The sequence below is a fragment of the Prionailurus bengalensis genome, chromosome D3 (genome assembly GCF_016509475.1).
Source record: "Prionailurus bengalensis isolate Pbe53 chromosome D3, Fcat_Pben_1.1_paternal_pri, whole genome shotgun sequence".
NCBI classification, from domain to species: Eukaryota; Metazoa; Chordata; class Mammalia; order Carnivora; family Felidae; genus Prionailurus; species Prionailurus bengalensis.
Window position 1 is genome coordinate 73481982 of NC_057356.1, and position 18402 is coordinate 73500383.

Below are 18402 nucleotides of genomic sequence, written 5' to 3' on the forward strand. Positions count from 1 at the left end.
CTACTTTTAAAGATCCTATGACTACATTAGGTCTACTTGGATGATCTAGGACAGTCTCCCTATTTTAAGGTCAGCTGATTATCTCAATTCCATCTATGACCTTACTTCCCCTTTGTCCTGTAACCCGACATACCCATGGGAATTAGGGTGTGAACATCTTTGGTGGGCCAACAGTTTACTTGCCACAGATGGGTAGAAACAAGCGTGGGGTAGGGAGTGAAGGGTGGGGTATGACTTTCCAAGGTGGACACAGGTGGTATGACATGCTTCCATACAGTTCATGAAAAAAGAGAATGTGTTTGAAGGGTGGTGAATAAGAGGACTAGTGGTATAAGCTAGGATTTTAGAGATAGATGGGGCTAGATTTTGCATGTCATTTTTGCCTCTCAAAGACTTACATTTTTTCTAAATGCATTGGGAATCCTTTAGAATACTGAGTGGGGTGTGGCATCATATGAGTGGCATTTAAGGATCACTCTAAATCCTTGGAGGAGAGTACAATGGGCTACTGATGAGGCTCCTGTATAGTTACCAGAGGAAGAGATTTATGAGAATCTTTAATACAGTGACTTGACAGCTTGTAGGGAGTCTCGTTTCTGTAGTTCTTCTCCACAACCAGGCTATTCTCTGGCATCTCTCTCACAAAACACATTATTTCCCCCCACTGTGCTTCTTTCTCAAGGTCTCTATTTATGATGCCTGCATTCCTTTCCTTTTGCCAACCTCCTATGTCCTTTGAGATCTGGCTCAAGATTAACAACTCCAAGAAGCCTTCAGTGACTGGCTTTATTCTACATCAGCCATGCCTTTGCTTGATGCATATTTTGAACAACATCACTCACTCTACATGTTTACTGGCATTCCTATTAATGGAGTTTATTCAAGCTCCTCACAGCAGCTTCTGTCCTGCCCAAATTCTAGAGCCACCATGACTGAGACCATATGGTTAAAACTCCAGTTTTGGACATCAGGTACTGGGGCCTTAGATCATCTACTATGCCTTGATGTATAATGTTGCAGCCTTGAGATGAGTTGTAATGTCTCCCTGCACCTTTGGAGCCCGGTTTTAGTCTGGATGGGCTAGGTTTTGCTGCAGTAACAAACAACATGGGTATTGCAATGGCTTATGGCAACAAAGATTTATTTCTTGGTCATATTACTTGCCTGTTACAGGTCACCTGTAGGCTCGCTTCACTAATTATTATCCTTATTCTGGGACTCAGGGTAATAGAACTTGGCCTCTTGTAGAACACTGCCATTGAGCATGACTTGACTTGTCTTAGCATTAAATGCTCTAGCCTCTGAGTGACACACTTCTCTACTCATAACGCTGGCCAGAATGAACCTTATATTGAGGAGGCTGAGAAGAGACAAAGGAAGACAGAAAGTACAATTCTATTATATGCTAGAAGGGCTTGAGCTGGAACATTTGACAAACAGCATGAATGATTAGTATTTCCATTGTGAAGTGGGGGTCAGTGCCCATCCCAATTTTCAGTAGTGCCCCAGATCTGATAACCAAATTATGACACTAGAGTTTACAAGTTTAAGTCCTCTCTCTATGGCTCATTCTGTAGGCCTGAGATCATCCTGGGTCTCCCCTTGTTTCCCCTGGTTCCCCAATATAGCTGGAAACCTTGTCTTTTTCTTTTTTAGTTCTCATCTCTAAAGACTGGAGTCTCATCTCTCCAGGTGCTAGAATCCTGCTTACCTGTAGGCAAATCATGACATAGATGGCAACGAATGCTCAAACTCCTGATCCTTCTCCAATTGAATTGCACCTGTTGAGAAGTCCTGATATTTTTCTTTGGATTCTCTCAAGCTGATCATTTGCCTGAACCCCAGACAGAGAGGCAGTCTGCAGAGCTAGTAAGTCGTAACTTCTGCCCAGGAAATTCTAAATCTTTGATATTTTGGGTGTAAATCCCACCATCCTCTCACAAGTATTAAGCGCCACTCCTCTCTTGCTGCCAGTGAACAACTGTGCTGCCTTCATATATTCTGAGGGATGTCACCAGAGTCTCTGGTTGTATTTTTTTTATCCGTTGGAGATTAAGTTTCTAAGTGTCTTTCCTTCTCCTCCGTCCCCCCAATTTTTTTCAGCATCTAATGTGACATAGTGAATATAGCAAATATTTAATAACCATTTCTTGGGTGGATGAATGGGAGCCACAAACTTATCTCAGGGCTCATCAGGAAAATGGGGTAATGATACTTAATTCAGGAGGATATTAGGAGGATTAGATAAGATCAGTGTGAGGGGCGCCTGGGTGGCGCAGTCGGTTAAGCGTCCGACTTCAGCCAGGTCACGATCTCGCGGTCCGTGGGTTCGAGCCCCGCGTCAGGCTCTGGGCTGATGGCTCGGAGCCTGGAGCCTGTTTCCGATTCTGTGTCTCCCTCTCTTTCTGCCCCTCCCCCGTTCATGCTCTGTCTCTCTCTGTCCCAAAAATAAATAAAAATGTTCAAAAAAAAATTAAAAAAAAAAAAAAAAGATCAGTGTGATATGCACTAGGAGAGGTGCCCCTTCACAAGAAATGTTAATAATATTAATGACCAGATGTGGCTGAATTGGAAGCCACCTAGGTGTGGAGTAGTGGCCATTTAGTGTCCCCAGAGACATGGATGAAATGTTTATTTCTTTACCACTCATCAGTATCTGAGCTACCCTCCTCAGCCTTCTCTTGATGTGAAGGAAAAATAACCCCTGAATTTCTTTAAGTTGTTTCCTGCTGGGCGGGGCAGGAGAGGAAGCTTCTTGAACAAATATGCAGATAGTTTTTAGTTTGTTCATTTTCCCACTTTGATCATTTTTTTTTTTTTTGCAGTCTTAGCATCAGTTTGATTTTTTATTTTTTTATTTTTTTATTTTTTCAACGTTTATTTATTTTTGGGACAGAGAGAGACAGAGCATGAACGGGGGAGGGGCAGAGAGAGAGGGAGACACAGAATCGGAAACAGGCTCCAGGCTCTGAGCTGTCAGCACAGAGCCCGATGCGGGGCTCGAACTCCCAGACCACGAGATCGTGACCTGGCTGAAGTCGGACACTTAACCGACTGCGCCACCCAGGCGCCCCAGCATCAGTTTGGTTTTGACTTGATGCTTGAAAATTTCTTTTATAATACTATTTTGAATAATTATCAAGTTAAAATTAATAGGAAATGAAAATCTAAATACTGTACTGAATGAAGTCTTTTAAATGTGGTATCTTGGTTATCATTTTGGCCATTCAGCACCTAATGAACTATAATCATGACCTGGCCTAAAAAAAATTATTAAGATGAGACAGCTGGAGCCATCATATTGGTCGTCATCACACTGAGAAACCGAAGCAGAAATATGAAAGTATTTTGATTAGAATCAAATTGTAGTGACATTTCCGTCATGGAAGTGTCTGAAGTGGGTAACTTGATCAATACATTAATTTTGCTGTGAGCCTAAAGACTTGAGCGTGGTTCATTTTATAACAGACGGTGTTTAACAGGCTCTGCATTCTTTGGGCTAAAACAATTTGCTGGTTGTTAAAGGACTGTAGACCGCTCTCAATTAATATAGATAGACCTGCACATACTTTTGGCTTAAAATTCTGCAGGCATCAAAGAGCTTCAGTAGGAGATGCTCAGCATACCAGGGAGAGTTACCTGTGTTTCTTTGCACATTGTAATCACCCAGGTGCACTCTGCTCTGGCGCTGCTCTAAGCTGTAGTAAAAGAACACAATGTGTTCTTTGGAAATAGAGAAAGTTTGAATTTTATACTGAAAATCTGTACCCAATAAGCTTGTTATTCATTCTTACCTTGGCTTTTGCAACTGTTAATTAACGATAGTGAGGGTAGAGCCTTGATACTGTTTTGTCAGTGACTTCTTGATATGTAATGTGGAATTTTATCTGCTTAATGTTTATAGAACTCCACTGAACTATCTAAGTATGTGTGTCTTAGATGCCACACTAGCTTAAAAATTTTTTTATGTTTGTTTACTTTTGAAACAGAGAGAGAGAGAGAGAGAGAGAGAGAGAGAGAGAGAGAGAACGCACATGAGTGGGGGAGGGGCAGAGAGAGAGGAAGATACAGAATCTGAAGCAGGCTCCAGGCTCTGAGCTGTCAGCACAGACAGTGGGGCTCGAACTCACGGACCTGAGCCAAAGTTGGACGCTTAACTGACTGAGCCATCCAGGCATCCCAAGCCACACTAGCTTTGTTAAAAACTCAAGTAACATATGTGTTTTATTCAACTGAAGTATGTGTTCACTAGAGATACTAAATTTATTTTTAAATTCATTGGCTTATTGAATGGTTATGTTTAGTACTAGTGAATCTTCTCATTCACATGGATTCCTTATAGCTTAAGTGACCACATGTCCTAGTTTGCATGGAACAGTGTTGTCTCTGTTCAGTTAAATTATTGATATTGCTTCCTTTTGCTCTCAAAAGTATTTTGGTTTGGAGTGTTAAATTATATGAGCACTCTACGTGTACACTCTCAGAAGCCACTGTTTCACTGACTTGGGTTCAGCATGGAGTATAAAGCACTGCCTCCCACTCCTTCTTAGAACAAAACCTTCCCCTAGATTTTTCACACCTTTTATGTCCTGCAGATTCCAGGGCCATTTTACTGTGCTTCTGTGGATGCCATGGACACTTATAGCTAAAGGAAGCATTTATAAGAGACCTTTAGAAATTATCAAAAAAGTGTTTTAATACATAATATATGTTTTACTATATTCCAGGAGGGCAAGAATTTTGAGTCTTTTATTCGCCATTGAACACTCAGCACATGACACATGCTTGGGTATAGTAGGGACTCAGTAGTGATTGTTGAATGAATGAGCAATTGAAACTCACCCCTTTTTTAATTTAAGAAAACTGAGGTTTCTTCACACACATGCTTTTCTTCCTAAAGATTTGAAGATACCCCATGATCACCTTGGGATCACTGTTTAGTAAATTACTTTTCAAACATTGTTTGATAAGGATTACTTGACATTTGGCCAGAAAGTCAGACTCCCAGATCCTGTCCCTGATAGTCTTGTTTAGTCAGTCTTAGATGGTTCTGGATCTAGAACAGGCATCCCTTCTAGGATCCTTTCCGACTCCAGGTCTTTGAAATGTCTGTTTTGCTTGTTTTCAAAAAGACATTTGCTTGACTTCCTGGGAGGCTGTCCATCTTTCTATGAAGTTCCTGTTAATAAGCTAGTTTTGGAGGGGTTATCAGACCAAAAGGAAACCAGGTGGCACCACGCAGTTGGTTGCATCATTTTCCCTCTCTGGACACAAATCTCCTCACCTTTAGAATGACATGGCTGGGGGTCCCTGGGTGGCTCAGTTGGTTGGGCGTCTGACTCTTGATCTTGGCTCAGGTCATGATCTCATGGTTCGTGGGTTTGAGCCCCACATTGGTCTCTGTGCTGATAGCACAGAGCCTGCTTGAGATTCTCTCTCTCTCCCCCTTTCTCTGCCCCTCCCCACTCTCTTTCTCTCTCAAAATAAATAAGTTTTTAAAAATATTTTAAAAAATGATAAGGCTGAACTTACAAGATCTCTCAGACCTCTTGCTGCTCTATTATCGAGTAATTGTTATCTTTAAACCTGACATAATCTGTCAGATAAAAAGTGCTATGTGAGACATTTCAACAACAAAAAAATGAGTACTTTGTTGCTTTGTTTACAAGAAATTTTCTATGGATTAGTTACTACTGGAGTTATTTGTAGATTTTTAGTTTTTTAAAGCACTATTCTTCACAAACAACTTTCTGTACCAATTTTATTTGGGATTCTCTGGATACGTGTGTTGGGAACTGATTGATAACTTTGCATTTGAGGATAAAAATTACTGATCTCTTGCCAGTTGTGTTTTAGATCTTGCCAAAGATACTTCTACAATAAGAAAACAAGTCCTTTACGTTTGAGTATAATTTGTAAAAGTTAGAAGAGCCTGTTACTAAATTATAAGCAGAATCAGAAGTAATCTTCTAGGTAAACTATGCCAGATAGTTCCCACAGAAGGGAAGAGAAGGGACCCCGTTGAAAACATTTACAGAGATTTGTTCATCAGATCAACTATATTCAATTAGGGTTTAAGGAAGTATAAACCAAGTTGGATTGATTTTTTTTTTTTCCAGAAGCAGAGAGAATGGATTGGAAAAATTCAGAGCTCGGGAGAGACCTGTGAAGGTCAAGACTTGAAGAGCAGTGGGTCCTGAGTGCCTAAAAGTTGCCGCCAATAAGAGGAGAAAGACGTTCACGTCTTGTTAGTAAAGAAACAATGGCACCATTCACTTATTTCGGAGTTCTGTCTGGAGCCGTTCGTGAAGTCAGAAGGAAGAGTTCTGTGGAAGATACGATAGAAGAGAGAATTGTATGGTTGCTCTTTCTACTAGATGGGCTGCCTGGTGGAGTAGAACCGAGAGCGTAATTATACAGGTGGATTTTCTTGCATTCTTACGTAATTGCTTAACACCCCACTTCTTCCTTTAAGGTGGATCCCTTATAAAGAAGAATGATTTGTTATTTAGTCTAATCCACACTGGCAGTGATGTCTCATAGTGGATTTAATATTAATCAACTTAATTATTTCTCAAGGTTGCAGGTATAAAGGGCAGTGAACAGGCAGAAAAATGTTTCTGGTAGCTTGTGACACCGGCAGTTCAAGAATGGACAGAAAACATGGGAAATACATCGTGAATGTCGAACATTCTGAAAACCAGCCAGTGAGTATTGTGGCATCACTGTGATGTGTTCTGATGGCCCAGAGTCTTGTTTCCAATATGTGTACATCTCTAATATTTCTTTATTACAACATGGTTCTTCCCAAAGTGGAATTCTTACAAGTTTTACATGGGAGCCAATTTTTAGCCATATTGTTACTGCTTAGAAAATAAAACATTTCTGCGTATCAGTACATACATGCTTGAGAAATTTATTTTAATATTTATTAATCTAGGATATTGGCAATTTGGGGGTAACAATTTAATACCCTATTTAAATAATCCCTGCAGTTATCATAATTCAAGCGTAAGCCAACAAATCTGCATTTGATTGCATTAATGAGTTGTATTTATTAAATGTGGCATATAGATTTTTGTGTTAACTGCCTAAATTTTTAGTGTCATGTATAGATTTGCCATAGCTCAAAGATTTCTATGTGTCTTTGAATGTCAGTGGTAATCCTATGAGTGAAGTCTAAGCCTGAGCCGCAAACTATCTAGTAAATCTTTCAGATTGGCCTCTTCAATTACTTATGAATTTCTTTTTTTGGTAAAGAACTATATTCAGATGAAATATTTAGAATTCAATTGTATACAATATTATTTGACTATTATTTATGTTTTTAGAAGAAATGGTTCCATACCGTGTGTTTTATGACTGCCTTTTATGTGACTGTGCATGTCTGAGTAGAGACCTTGATAATGGGAACTGCCGTGGAAATGTGCTGAGTGAGATCAGTACAAGTTTGAACGGACAGTTACATTTTGTGAGGAATAGCATTTTTGTCCCCATGCCCTAACAAGGAAATTACAAGGCAAAGAAATTGTTCTCTTGATTCTAGGTCAGCACTTCCACCCCCTGAAGATGTTCTTCATGGTCCTTCTAGCCTTGCAACTCTCTCCCTGTGTCTTCATAGTGTCAAGATACTCAGATAAGAAGGTCCTTGGGGTGCCTGGGGGGCTTAGTCGGTTAAGCCACCTTAACTTGATTTCAGCTCAGGTCATGATCTCATGGTTTGTGGGATCAAGCCCGACATGAGACTCTGTGCAGACAAAGGGGAGCTGGTTTGGGAGTCTCTCTCTGTCCCTTCACCCACTCTTGTGTGCTTGTGCACACTCTCTCAAAATAAATAAGTAAACTAAAAAAAAAAAGTCCAATGTTTTTATCTGGAAGCTTGATTGTTTCACTTGCACATTTAGGTTTATGATCCACTTAAAATTCATTTTATATATGGCAGGAAGTAGGATTAAACATTTTTTTCAATATGGAGATTTTTTTTCTGTCCAGATAATTGTAAAAACCATCCTGTCTCTACTGAATTGATGCTTTTTTGGTAAATCAAGTGATTTATATTTGTGGGTGTGTTTTAGGACTCTAGTCTGTTCCATTGCTCTATTCATTCTTGTACCACTACTACACTCTCTTTATTCTTTTAGCTTTATAGCCTTGAAATTTTGTAGTACTTAAACATTGCTCTTCGAGTTATCTTGGCTATTCAAGGTCCTTTGCATTTCTATATAAATTTTTAGAATCCGCTTATTGATTTTTACTAAAAATACTTTTGCAGTTTTGACTGGGAGATTATTGAATCTTCATTTTAATTTGTGAGACTTTATATCTTAATATCTAAATTCCTCAAATCCATGAACATGGTTTATATTTTATCTTTTATATTGGTGTTCTTTAATTTTTGTTGGCAATCATTTGAGATTTTAATGTAGAGATTAAGTATTTTTCTTTTTAGATGTATTTCTAGATGTTTTTGTGTTGTCTTAATTTTTTTTTATGTTTGTTTATTTTTGAGACAGAGGGAGACAGAGTGCGAGTGGGGGAGGGGCAGAGAGAGAGGGAGACGGAATCTGAAACAGGCTCCAGGCTCGAGCCGTCAGCACAGAGACCGATGGGGGGCTCGAACCCACTAACCGTGAGATCATGACGCTTAACCAACTGAGCCACCCAGGCGCCCCGATTTTTGTGTTGTTTTAAATGGTACATTAAATTCCATTTCAAATGTTTTCTTGCTATTTTACAGAAATCCAATTGATTTTTGTATTCTTACCATGTATCCAGTGACCTCACTAATTCATTTATTCATTACTATTTTCTTTGTAGATTCTTTTGGATTTTCTATAAACACAGTCATGTCATTATTCTTTTTTTTTTTTTTTAATTTTAACACATTTTGTTTTCATAACTAAATGCACTGGCTAAGACCTCCGATGTAATACGGGATGGGAGTGGTAAAAGTGGACATCTTGCATTTTTCCCAGATTCATGGGGGAAAGTATGAAATATTTCACCATTAATTATGACATTAGCTTTAGGTTTCATGGAGCTACTGTTTATCATATTATGGAAAGTCCCTTCTATTACTAGCTTGCCCAGAAATTTCATCATAAATGGTCATTAAATTTTTGGAATTTTATACATTTTTGGATTTTATTTACTACTGTTTTCTTTAAAGAATATTTGTACCTATATTTTTGAGAGACTGATCTTCAGAGGATTCAAGATAACTCTTTAGCTTCCTGTTTCCAGAAGCCTCAAAGTCTGACAAATGTCCTGAGGGGGGAAACCAGTCTTGTGTTTGTGGTTAAGTCTCTTTCTCCTACTTATCTTCTATTTACTATTTACTTTATTTATCTTCTATTTACTATGATACTGCTGTAGACTTGACTCTGCCTTTCTGTCCCAGGCCTCTAGCGGCTGGAGCTATCCTGGAACATTAAAGATACTTTACATTGGGGCTCCTTTATTTTCAAATAAGTCCGGTCAGCCTCACATGAATACCAAAAGTTTTGCTGACTTCTTTTGGCAGTCAGAACCATAGGCTCATGCTCAGGCTCCACAAATGTCCCCAGAAAAGATGGCCTATGATGTAAGATTCAACTTTGGAAAAGCTTCTTCTTTTAAGTTTTAAATAATCTGACTTCCGTTTTTTCAAAGCTCTTCGTTTGTTTGTTTGTTTATTGTAGTGGGAGAAGTGGCTTTTTGCAATTTGCTAAATCCAGAACCTCACTTCACCTCTTTAGATCTTGGTTTTCTCATTTTGAATATAACCCAAAAGAGTTGTTCTTGATAAGCCTTAAGGTCTCTAGAATTTTCATAGTGGCCCTTTTTTTTTTTAATATGATCTCCCTACACCAGCTTGCAATGTAATGATATTTAACAAATGTATTAAATGTGAAGAGGATGAAAGATAGTGCGTATTCCTGGATTTTAACCTCAATAATTGTATAAAATAATTAAATTTAACTTAGGATGATGTCACTAGATTTCCATGTTTTGAGAATAAATATAATGAATGTGTTCTTTTATTCCTTTAATCAGGGTTCACATGATCTTATTTGAATAGATATGTCATGATATTTAACAGTATGATTTATATTTGTCAGAATATATTACTTCAGGCATCAAATACAATAGCTTCTTTTTTTCCCCATTCTTTGCACAGTCATTCCTGAACCTAAGAAACCATGAAGCTCACAGATCAGCATGTCAATTTCCAACATCAACTGATGTGACTGGTGATGTAACTGTGACTGGTACTGATTTAACTGGTGCCTGCGCTGACACAGGGACCCTTGGACACTCAGCATTTCCAAACAGAGAATTCCAACATTGTCAGGTAATGTTTGGGGCAACACTGTTTCTCTGGGTTATGATGTAACCCATATGATAATTGATCTAATAGTTTGAAGGAGAAACATCCAATCAATTAACATTACTGTTGTTCTTTTGAAAATGTACATCATCTTTTGAACATGTCAAGTCACTGAGAGAGAATGCGGAAGACGTAGATTTATAGGGGTCATCATTTAAGGAGCTAATGATCTTGATAGAACAAAAGAGAGACAATATATAAGGTTAAAGGAAATAAAGCAAAGTTTTGAGGTCCCTTTGTTTGGAGGGCTGAGTAGATGGTGACAGCAACTGCATTGGCCGTGAATAACATTGTAACCCTCGCTCAATGGAAGGTGAAGTCATGTGCTAAGGCCCTGGGGATCTAGTCTGCGGGTCTCACTCTCCTTCCCTTCCTTCCTCTCAGCCTGACTGTGGGGCTGCTGTTGACCTCCTGGTTGTGACCTCATGTGTTTTCAACCTTGACTCAGAAACCATTTAGAACCATCTTGGTTTGGTGTCCAGAAGCAGATTTCCTATATTCCTTACTGTTACTTGTTATTCTCTTTTCTTCACCTTAAGGTCTGAAATTTTCCAGCAAGGGAAGAACTTGATTTTGCTGATGATCTTGGCAATTTGGTTCAGTGCTTTCTAGCTCTGGACTACACCCTTCCTCTGATTAATCCTGCTGTGGAAATAGTTTGAAGAGACCGTGACAAATTAAGAGAAGACAAACTCTATGTTAAGAGACATTGTGGAAGAATAATTTTGATGAGAATTATTTAGGGAATATGACTCTGATGATTCAGAGAACTGAGTTACGTTAGTTGCCTTTACTTAGCCACACGTGGGAAACAATGTGGAAGTTTAGAATGTTTTTGTAAGAATTCACATAGCCAGTTGGTGGCAATTAATGACACTGGAGCACAGGTCTGAAGTCTGCTTTAGATGAGTTTCCATTAATCTTGTTCCTTTTTTTTGGAAGATTCAAACAGAAAATTATGGTAATTGCCATTTTTATCTAAGAAATGAGCATAGGCCTTCCTCTCCTTCACCTCTAACTTCCTTTCTAAGGCCTAGATGACATGGGACAGGAGGTACCATTTATCTCTGGGCTCTCTTATTTGGTGCCCTGAATTCCTTTGGCCTTGGTACCCAGTGCCTTTGCACTGCTCCTGATCGCCTAGTAAGCACCACTCACAACACCCAAACTGAGGTTTATCATCTGAAACCGTGTCCCATATTTGGGACATTCAAGAGCTGCTTGGCATGCTCCAGAGGTGTCTATTCTGTTTGCTTCCTTTAGTGATCTATTTTCAGTCATGAGAAAAGGGATAAGAATGGGCTAGTTAGTGAAACCAAATGTTTCTTTGAATATTTAATAAATGTCAGGAAAATGTTATGCACTCAGTTTTACTATTTACTATTTATATCAACCCTATGAAATAGGTGATGTTATCCATGTGAGGGCATCGAGGCTTTGCATGATAATGCAAATTTCCACATATCTCCATCCATCCAGTGAAAGGTGGCATTAAAATTTAAACCTGAATTTGTTAGACTCCAATGCCTATGCTCTTAATTACTGCAGTGTACTACCTTCTGCAAAAATCTAATTATGAAGGATATTTCTTATTCTAATTTTCTTTTTTTTAATTTAATTTTATTCAATTTTAAAAAAGTTTATTTTGAGAGAGACAGAGACAGTATGAGTGGGGGAGGGGGAGAGAGAGAGGGAGAGAGAGAGAATCCCAAGCAGGCTCTGTGCTGCTGGTGCAGAGCCTGACGTGGGGCTCAAACTCACCAAACCATGAGATCATGACCTGAGCTGAAACCAAGAGTCAGATGCTCAACTGACTGAGCCACCCAAGTGCCCCTCTTGTTCTAATTTTCTTAACACATTGAGGTAGATACTATTATCCCCAATTTTGATATAAGTCCAGCTGATAGGCAAATTAAGAAACATGCTCAGAATATTAGAGGTATGGCATTTAAATTAAAGACTCTCTGATCTCAAGACTTACGTGTTTTACACTACACAGTGTTTCCTCTACAATAACAAAGTATGTATGCATGGTACTTTAGAATTTACAAAGTAAACTTACTGATGTTAATCCTTATTCTAATTTTATTATATAAATTTTTATAGATGAATGAAAGAATAGGGTCACAGAAACATCTTACCAAATGAAAATAGCTGGTGGTAGCAGAAAGTGGATTTCACAAATGTTTTCAGACTCTGAATTTCATGCTGCCAAATACTAACCTGTGTGAAAAGTTAGCCAGGAAATTGGATAAGGCATTAATTAATGCTGTTAAAGTAGAAGGCTCCAAAGCTGACAAATTTAGGAAATGCCCAAAGGGGTAGAAAACTTAATTAGATCTTTGGGGTCCCTCAAGTCACAGTATACAGGAGCCACCAAGACGTATAGAGACTTCTTTTGATAGTGGAAAGAAAAAGGAATTTCCAGGAAGACATTTATTTGTTTTCTTACTTTGAGATGCAGATATATGAAAAGAAAGCATGAAAGTCAGTGGAAGTTTCTTTGTTCCTGTATTAAACACAGTATAAAGACAAAGTCTTTCCTAAATAAAAACTTAAAATTAAGTCAATATATATCACTGACGCCATTAAGAATAGTATCTTATATTTGTACATCCTTTCAATGAAGTAATCTATATATACAAAGATTATCCAAGGCATTAGTTTTTCTTGAAACATCTGGTTTCATTTGCAGTAATTTATTTAAATCCTTTCCAGGTGACACAAAATTTCTTCACTGACCGGTCTCTTTGGAAGATCTTCCTGGCTTGTCTCTTAGCCTGTGCTATAACAACAACAATTGGAGTACTCATAGAGTGCCTGGTGTATAATGGGAAGAATAATAATACCTCCATTGTTATTCAGCTTCCTCAAAACCACGGGACAACCTCATCTACTATTTCTGAAACTATAGTTCCTACTGTGATAACAGATTCTACCAGCACATCCGATTCAACTACCATCACTATGACTACTGCTAGCACTTCAAGAGAACCAACTAGTACAAAAACCATTGCTTCTACTGACACTCTCACAGCAACAGCCACCACTGCAACTTCTCCCACTTTTACTGAACTTAAAACGACAGCAGGAACAAGCAATTCAGCTAAACCAAATCCCACAATGACTGCCAGCAATGCTACTGAGGCAAAAACAACAAAGACCACTCCTCCTGCTTCTGCTGAACCTGCAGCCACAGCAACAGTCACCTATTCACTTCAACCCACTACCACAAAGATTACCGGCACAACCACTGAGCCTACAACCACCACAGCCACCGCTACTGCCTCTACAGAACCTACAACCACCACAGTCACCAGCACTCTCTCTGTCAAACCCACAATCACCACAGCGGCCACTACCTCATCTGAACTGACTACTACAGAAACTTCCAGCACTAACACTGAGGCTAGAATCACCACAGCTGCCATTATAATGTCTGCGGTACCTACAACCCCCGAGGCCACTGCTATAACTGCTACCAAACCTACCACCTCCAAGGCTACTTCTACAACTTCTACTGAAACTGCTATCACCATGGCCACCACGACTTCTAACAAGCCTATGACCACCACAGCTACCATTACAACCTACTGAACCTACAACCACTAGAGCAGTTGCCACCTCATCAGTAGCAACTATCACAACTTCTAGTGGTACCACTGAAGCTACAGCTGCCACAGCCACCACTGTAACTTCTGTGGAACCTGAAACCACCATGGTCACAACTGCAACTTCTATGGAACCTACAACTACAATGGCCGCCATTACAACCACTTCTGAACCTACAATCGCCCAGCCACCACTGTTGTCTCTGCTGAACCTATAACCACCACAACAGCCACCGTGGCATCTGAACCCACTACCATAATAACTGTTAGCACTACCACTAATGCCACCACCACCACCACAGATACCATCAAAACTTCTCTTGAACCTACAACCACCATGGCCGCCACTATATCTAATGAACCTACAACCAACACAGCTATCACTATTGTCTCTACCAAACTTCACCACCACCACAGCAGGCACCACAGCATATGAACCAACCACCATAGTAACTGCCAGCACTACACTGAAGCTACAACCACCACAGATACCACTACAACTTCTACTGAACCTGTAACCACCATGGCCACCAATACTGACTCTACCAAACCTACAAAAAACCACTATGGCCACCATTTCCTCTGAACTGACTACACAATAATTGCTAGCACTACCACCGAGGCCACAACTAACACAGCCACTACAACTTCTACTGAACCTACAACCACCACGGCCATGACTACAACTTCTACCAAGTTTACAACCCCTACAGCCACCACTGTTGTTCCTACTGAACTTAAAGCCACAACTGCAGCCACCACAGCATCTGAACTGACCACCGCAGTAACTGCCAGCAATACCACTGAGGCTACAACCGTCACGGCCACTGCTACCACTTCTACCTAACCTACAACCACCACGGCCAACACTACAACATTTACCAAACCTACAACCGCTATGGCCACCACCACTGTTGTCTCTACTGAACCTAGAGCCACCACACCAGCCACCTCAGCATCTGAACTGACTACCACAATAATTGCCAGTACTACCTCCGAGGCCACAACCACCACAGACACCACTATAACTTCTACCGAACCTACAACCACTATGGCCACCACCACAATTTCCACCAAAACCCACAGCCACTACTACTTCTACCCACAGCCACTAGTACTTCTACCAAACCTATAACCACCATGGCCACCGATGTAACTTCTACTGAGCCTACAACCCCCATGGCCACCACTATAACTTCCTCCGAAGGTACAACCACCACAGCCCTCACCACAACCTCTACCGAACCCACAACTGCCATAGCCACCACTATGTCTCTACTGAACTTACTGCCACAACATTAGCCACCACTTCATCTGAACGGACCACCACAGTAACTGCCAGCACTACCACTGAGGCTATAACCACCACAAATATCAGTATAACTTCTGAACCTGAAACCACCACAGCCACCACTATAATTTCTACCAAGCTTACAACCGGCAGGGCCACCACTACCATTTCTACTGAACCTACAACCACCAGCCACCACAGCCATCATTTCATCTGAACTGGCTACCCCAACCATTGCCAGCACTACCACTGAGGGTACAACTGCCACGGCCACCAGTACCACTTCTACTGAACCTATAATGACTGTAGGCACCACTACAACTTCTACCAAACCTATAATCACCATGGCGCCCACAGTTGTGTCTATTGAGCCTACAACCACCATGGCCACTACTATAATTTCTACCAAACCTACAATCACCATAGCCACCACTACAACCTCTAATGAACCCACAACTGCCACAGCCACCACTATTGCCTCTACCAAACTTAGTACCATAACAGCAGTCACTGTAGCATCTGAACTGACTACCACAGTAACTGCCAGCACTACCACTGAGGCTACAACCACCACTGTAACTTCTATCAAAATTACAACTACCATGGCTACCACTACCACTTCTGCATTTACAACCACCACAGCCACCAATCCTGCCTCTACTCAACCTACAACCACCACTATGGCCGCCACATCATCTGAACTGACTACCACCACGACTGCCAGCACTACCCCTGAGGCTACAACCACCATGGTTGCCACTACAACTTCTACTGAACCTGTGACCACCATGGCCACTGTCAGTGCTTCTGCGACACCTATGACCCCCCACAGCAGCCACCACTTAATCTTAACCAGCTACTACAATGTCTGCCAGCATGACCACGAAAGCTATAATTAGAACAGCCACCACTGCTACTTCTAACGAACCTATGACCACCACAGTCACCACTACACTTTAGACCACTCTCCTGAACCTACAACCCCAGGAACTGCCGCCACTTCCACTGAACTGCTTCTGCAGTGACTGAGAGTGGTACTACCACAGAGGCTGCAGCCACAACAGCCAGTACTGCTGCCTCGACTGAACCTACAACCACAGCAATAGCCACTGCTTTTACTGAACCCACTACCACAATGACTGCTGGTACCACCACCGAGGCTAGAACCACAGTGGCCACCACTGTTGCTTGTATCGAATCTGTAACCACCACAGCAGTCACCGCTTCATCTTGTCATAAGCACAACGGCAACACCTTTTATTCAGCTGAACCCACCACCATAATTCCAAGCATTGTCTTTCAACGGAACGTTTCACCACAACTGCCGTTATCGTTTTGGTTGTGCCCACGGCCATTTCTACCAGGACTGTATTAACTGAATCTATGACTGTTATAACTTTTACTGAAAATTCTGCTATCAGATTACAGTACCAATTCAGCTCTTTCCAATCCACATTGGCAGTCCCTCCCACCACCACTGAAGGTACAGCTACATAAATCATCCAACAACTTTCAGTAAGATCTGAATCATTCCTGTTTCAAATGGACCTATGATTACCATCAGTTTGACAGGATTTCTAGGTACTCCTCCTGGCTTCTCGACTGAATTTACATCATTTGCCAGAGCCACCTCCACTTCAATGACTGAATCTAGTCTGTTTTCTGACTCCACTAAAACATCACCTTCGATCTCCACTGCCACCACCTCAAGTATAAATAAAATAACTACGCATGCTACCAACTCAACGAACTTTCCCATCACAACACCATAGTGACTTTAGCTGAATGTATGATCTATGACCAACATTACCTGCTAATGGAAAGTACAATCACAAATTTTAAATAATCTATCTCAATACAGCTAGCCATTGCCCCACCCCTTCAGATAAGTCCTTAGCCACAATAATAGCATTACATTAATGAAGCATGCTGGCACCATAACTTCTACTGAAATTTCATGATAGAAGGCACTGCATCAGTCAGTCTTACAGTCATACTACCATTTCTACGCAAACCGTTTCTACAATTCCATTTCTACTGTATGTACTAATACAACAGACAAAACTTCACCAAACCCTTCAGTACCTTTCACCTGAATCTATAAGCACTATAATTTGTATGGGCATGTTACTCAAACTCTCCATTACTTACTCCTCTGAACTAATGCTGCCGGTATTTCCAGTAAATCCAGTAAGTCACACCATTACTCAGAAATGGCAAATTCATAATGACCTCTTCCATTGCAGCTGTAGTTAGGAGACCTGCAAATTAAATCCTAACATCCACTATTATCACCCCCACTTCAGAACCTGTATCTATTATTCATACCATAGGTGGTTCCATGGCCAATAACTGCCAACATAGAACTATAACAGTTACCAACATACCTACTTCTAACACAAGATTTTCTTAATGACCAGTTCAACTATCATCATAATGATAATGAATTTCACTCCCAAAACATTAATATTATCATTTATTAGACCTGATCATTTAATGTGGAGAGTCTCTATTTTTTTGAATTTTTAGTACAGTTTTCACACAAAGTAAATCTAATGTATGTATTTATGTTGAAAACCTATTATGATTAAATAAAAGGTTACTGTGAGTATAGTCTTTTATTATTCTGAAGTTTTAGTCTTTAATACACAAATTCCATATGTAATAGAGAAAGAACATTGTATATGATAAGGGTATATTAAATACATTTGTGTATTACATTTTATTTTTAAAATGTTTTGTGAGAGAGAGCATGCATGTGCCCACCTAAGAGGGGGGAGGGACAGACAGAGAGGGAGAGAGAGAATCCCAAGAAGGCTCCATGCTGTCAGCATAGAGCCTGTTGTGGGGCTCGATCCCATGAACCTCGAGATCCATGACCTGAGCTGAAATCAAGAGTTGGACACTTAACTAACTGAGCCACCCAAGTGCCAGTACCACATTTTCTTTTTAGATTGTGTGAAATTATTTTCCTTTGATTTTCTCTTTATTTTAAAAATTTATGTTAGAGAGAGCACAGCAGGAGAGGGGCAGAGAGAGACAGAGGGAATTGTAGCATGCTCCATGCTTAGTGCAGAGACTCACGTGGGGCTCAGTCTCATGAACCATGAGATCATGACCTGAGCCGAAAT

General features: G+C 40.3%; 1 protein-coding gene across 1 annotated transcript; it reads left to right on the forward strand.

Annotated features, from left to right (window-relative positions):
* The first annotated feature begins 6635 nt into the window (after positions 1-6635).
* On the forward strand, positions 6636-17879 carry LOC122470785 (salivary glue protein Sgs-3-like). The gene is made up of 2 exons (XM_043558880.1): positions 6636-6707; positions 13088-17879. The coding sequence occupies exons 1-2, from the start codon at positions 6651-6653 to the stop codon at positions 13964-13966; spliced, it is 936 nt and encodes a 311-aa protein (XP_043414815.1). The 5' UTR covers positions 6636-6650; the 3' UTR covers positions 13967-17879.
* Positions 17880-18402: the final 523 nt, after the last annotated feature.

What these genes read in the sequence shown, in the direction of transcription:
- LOC122470785 (XM_043558880.1), top strand. Translation starts at nt 6,651, where the DNA reads ATGGACAGAAAACATGGGAAATACATCGTGAATGTCGAACATTCTGAA. An exon ending in AACATTCTGAAAACCAGCCA is followed by an intron (nt 6,708 to 13,087) that starts GTGAGTATTGTG and finishes AATCCTTTCCAG; the next exon opens with GTGACACAAAATTTCTTCAC.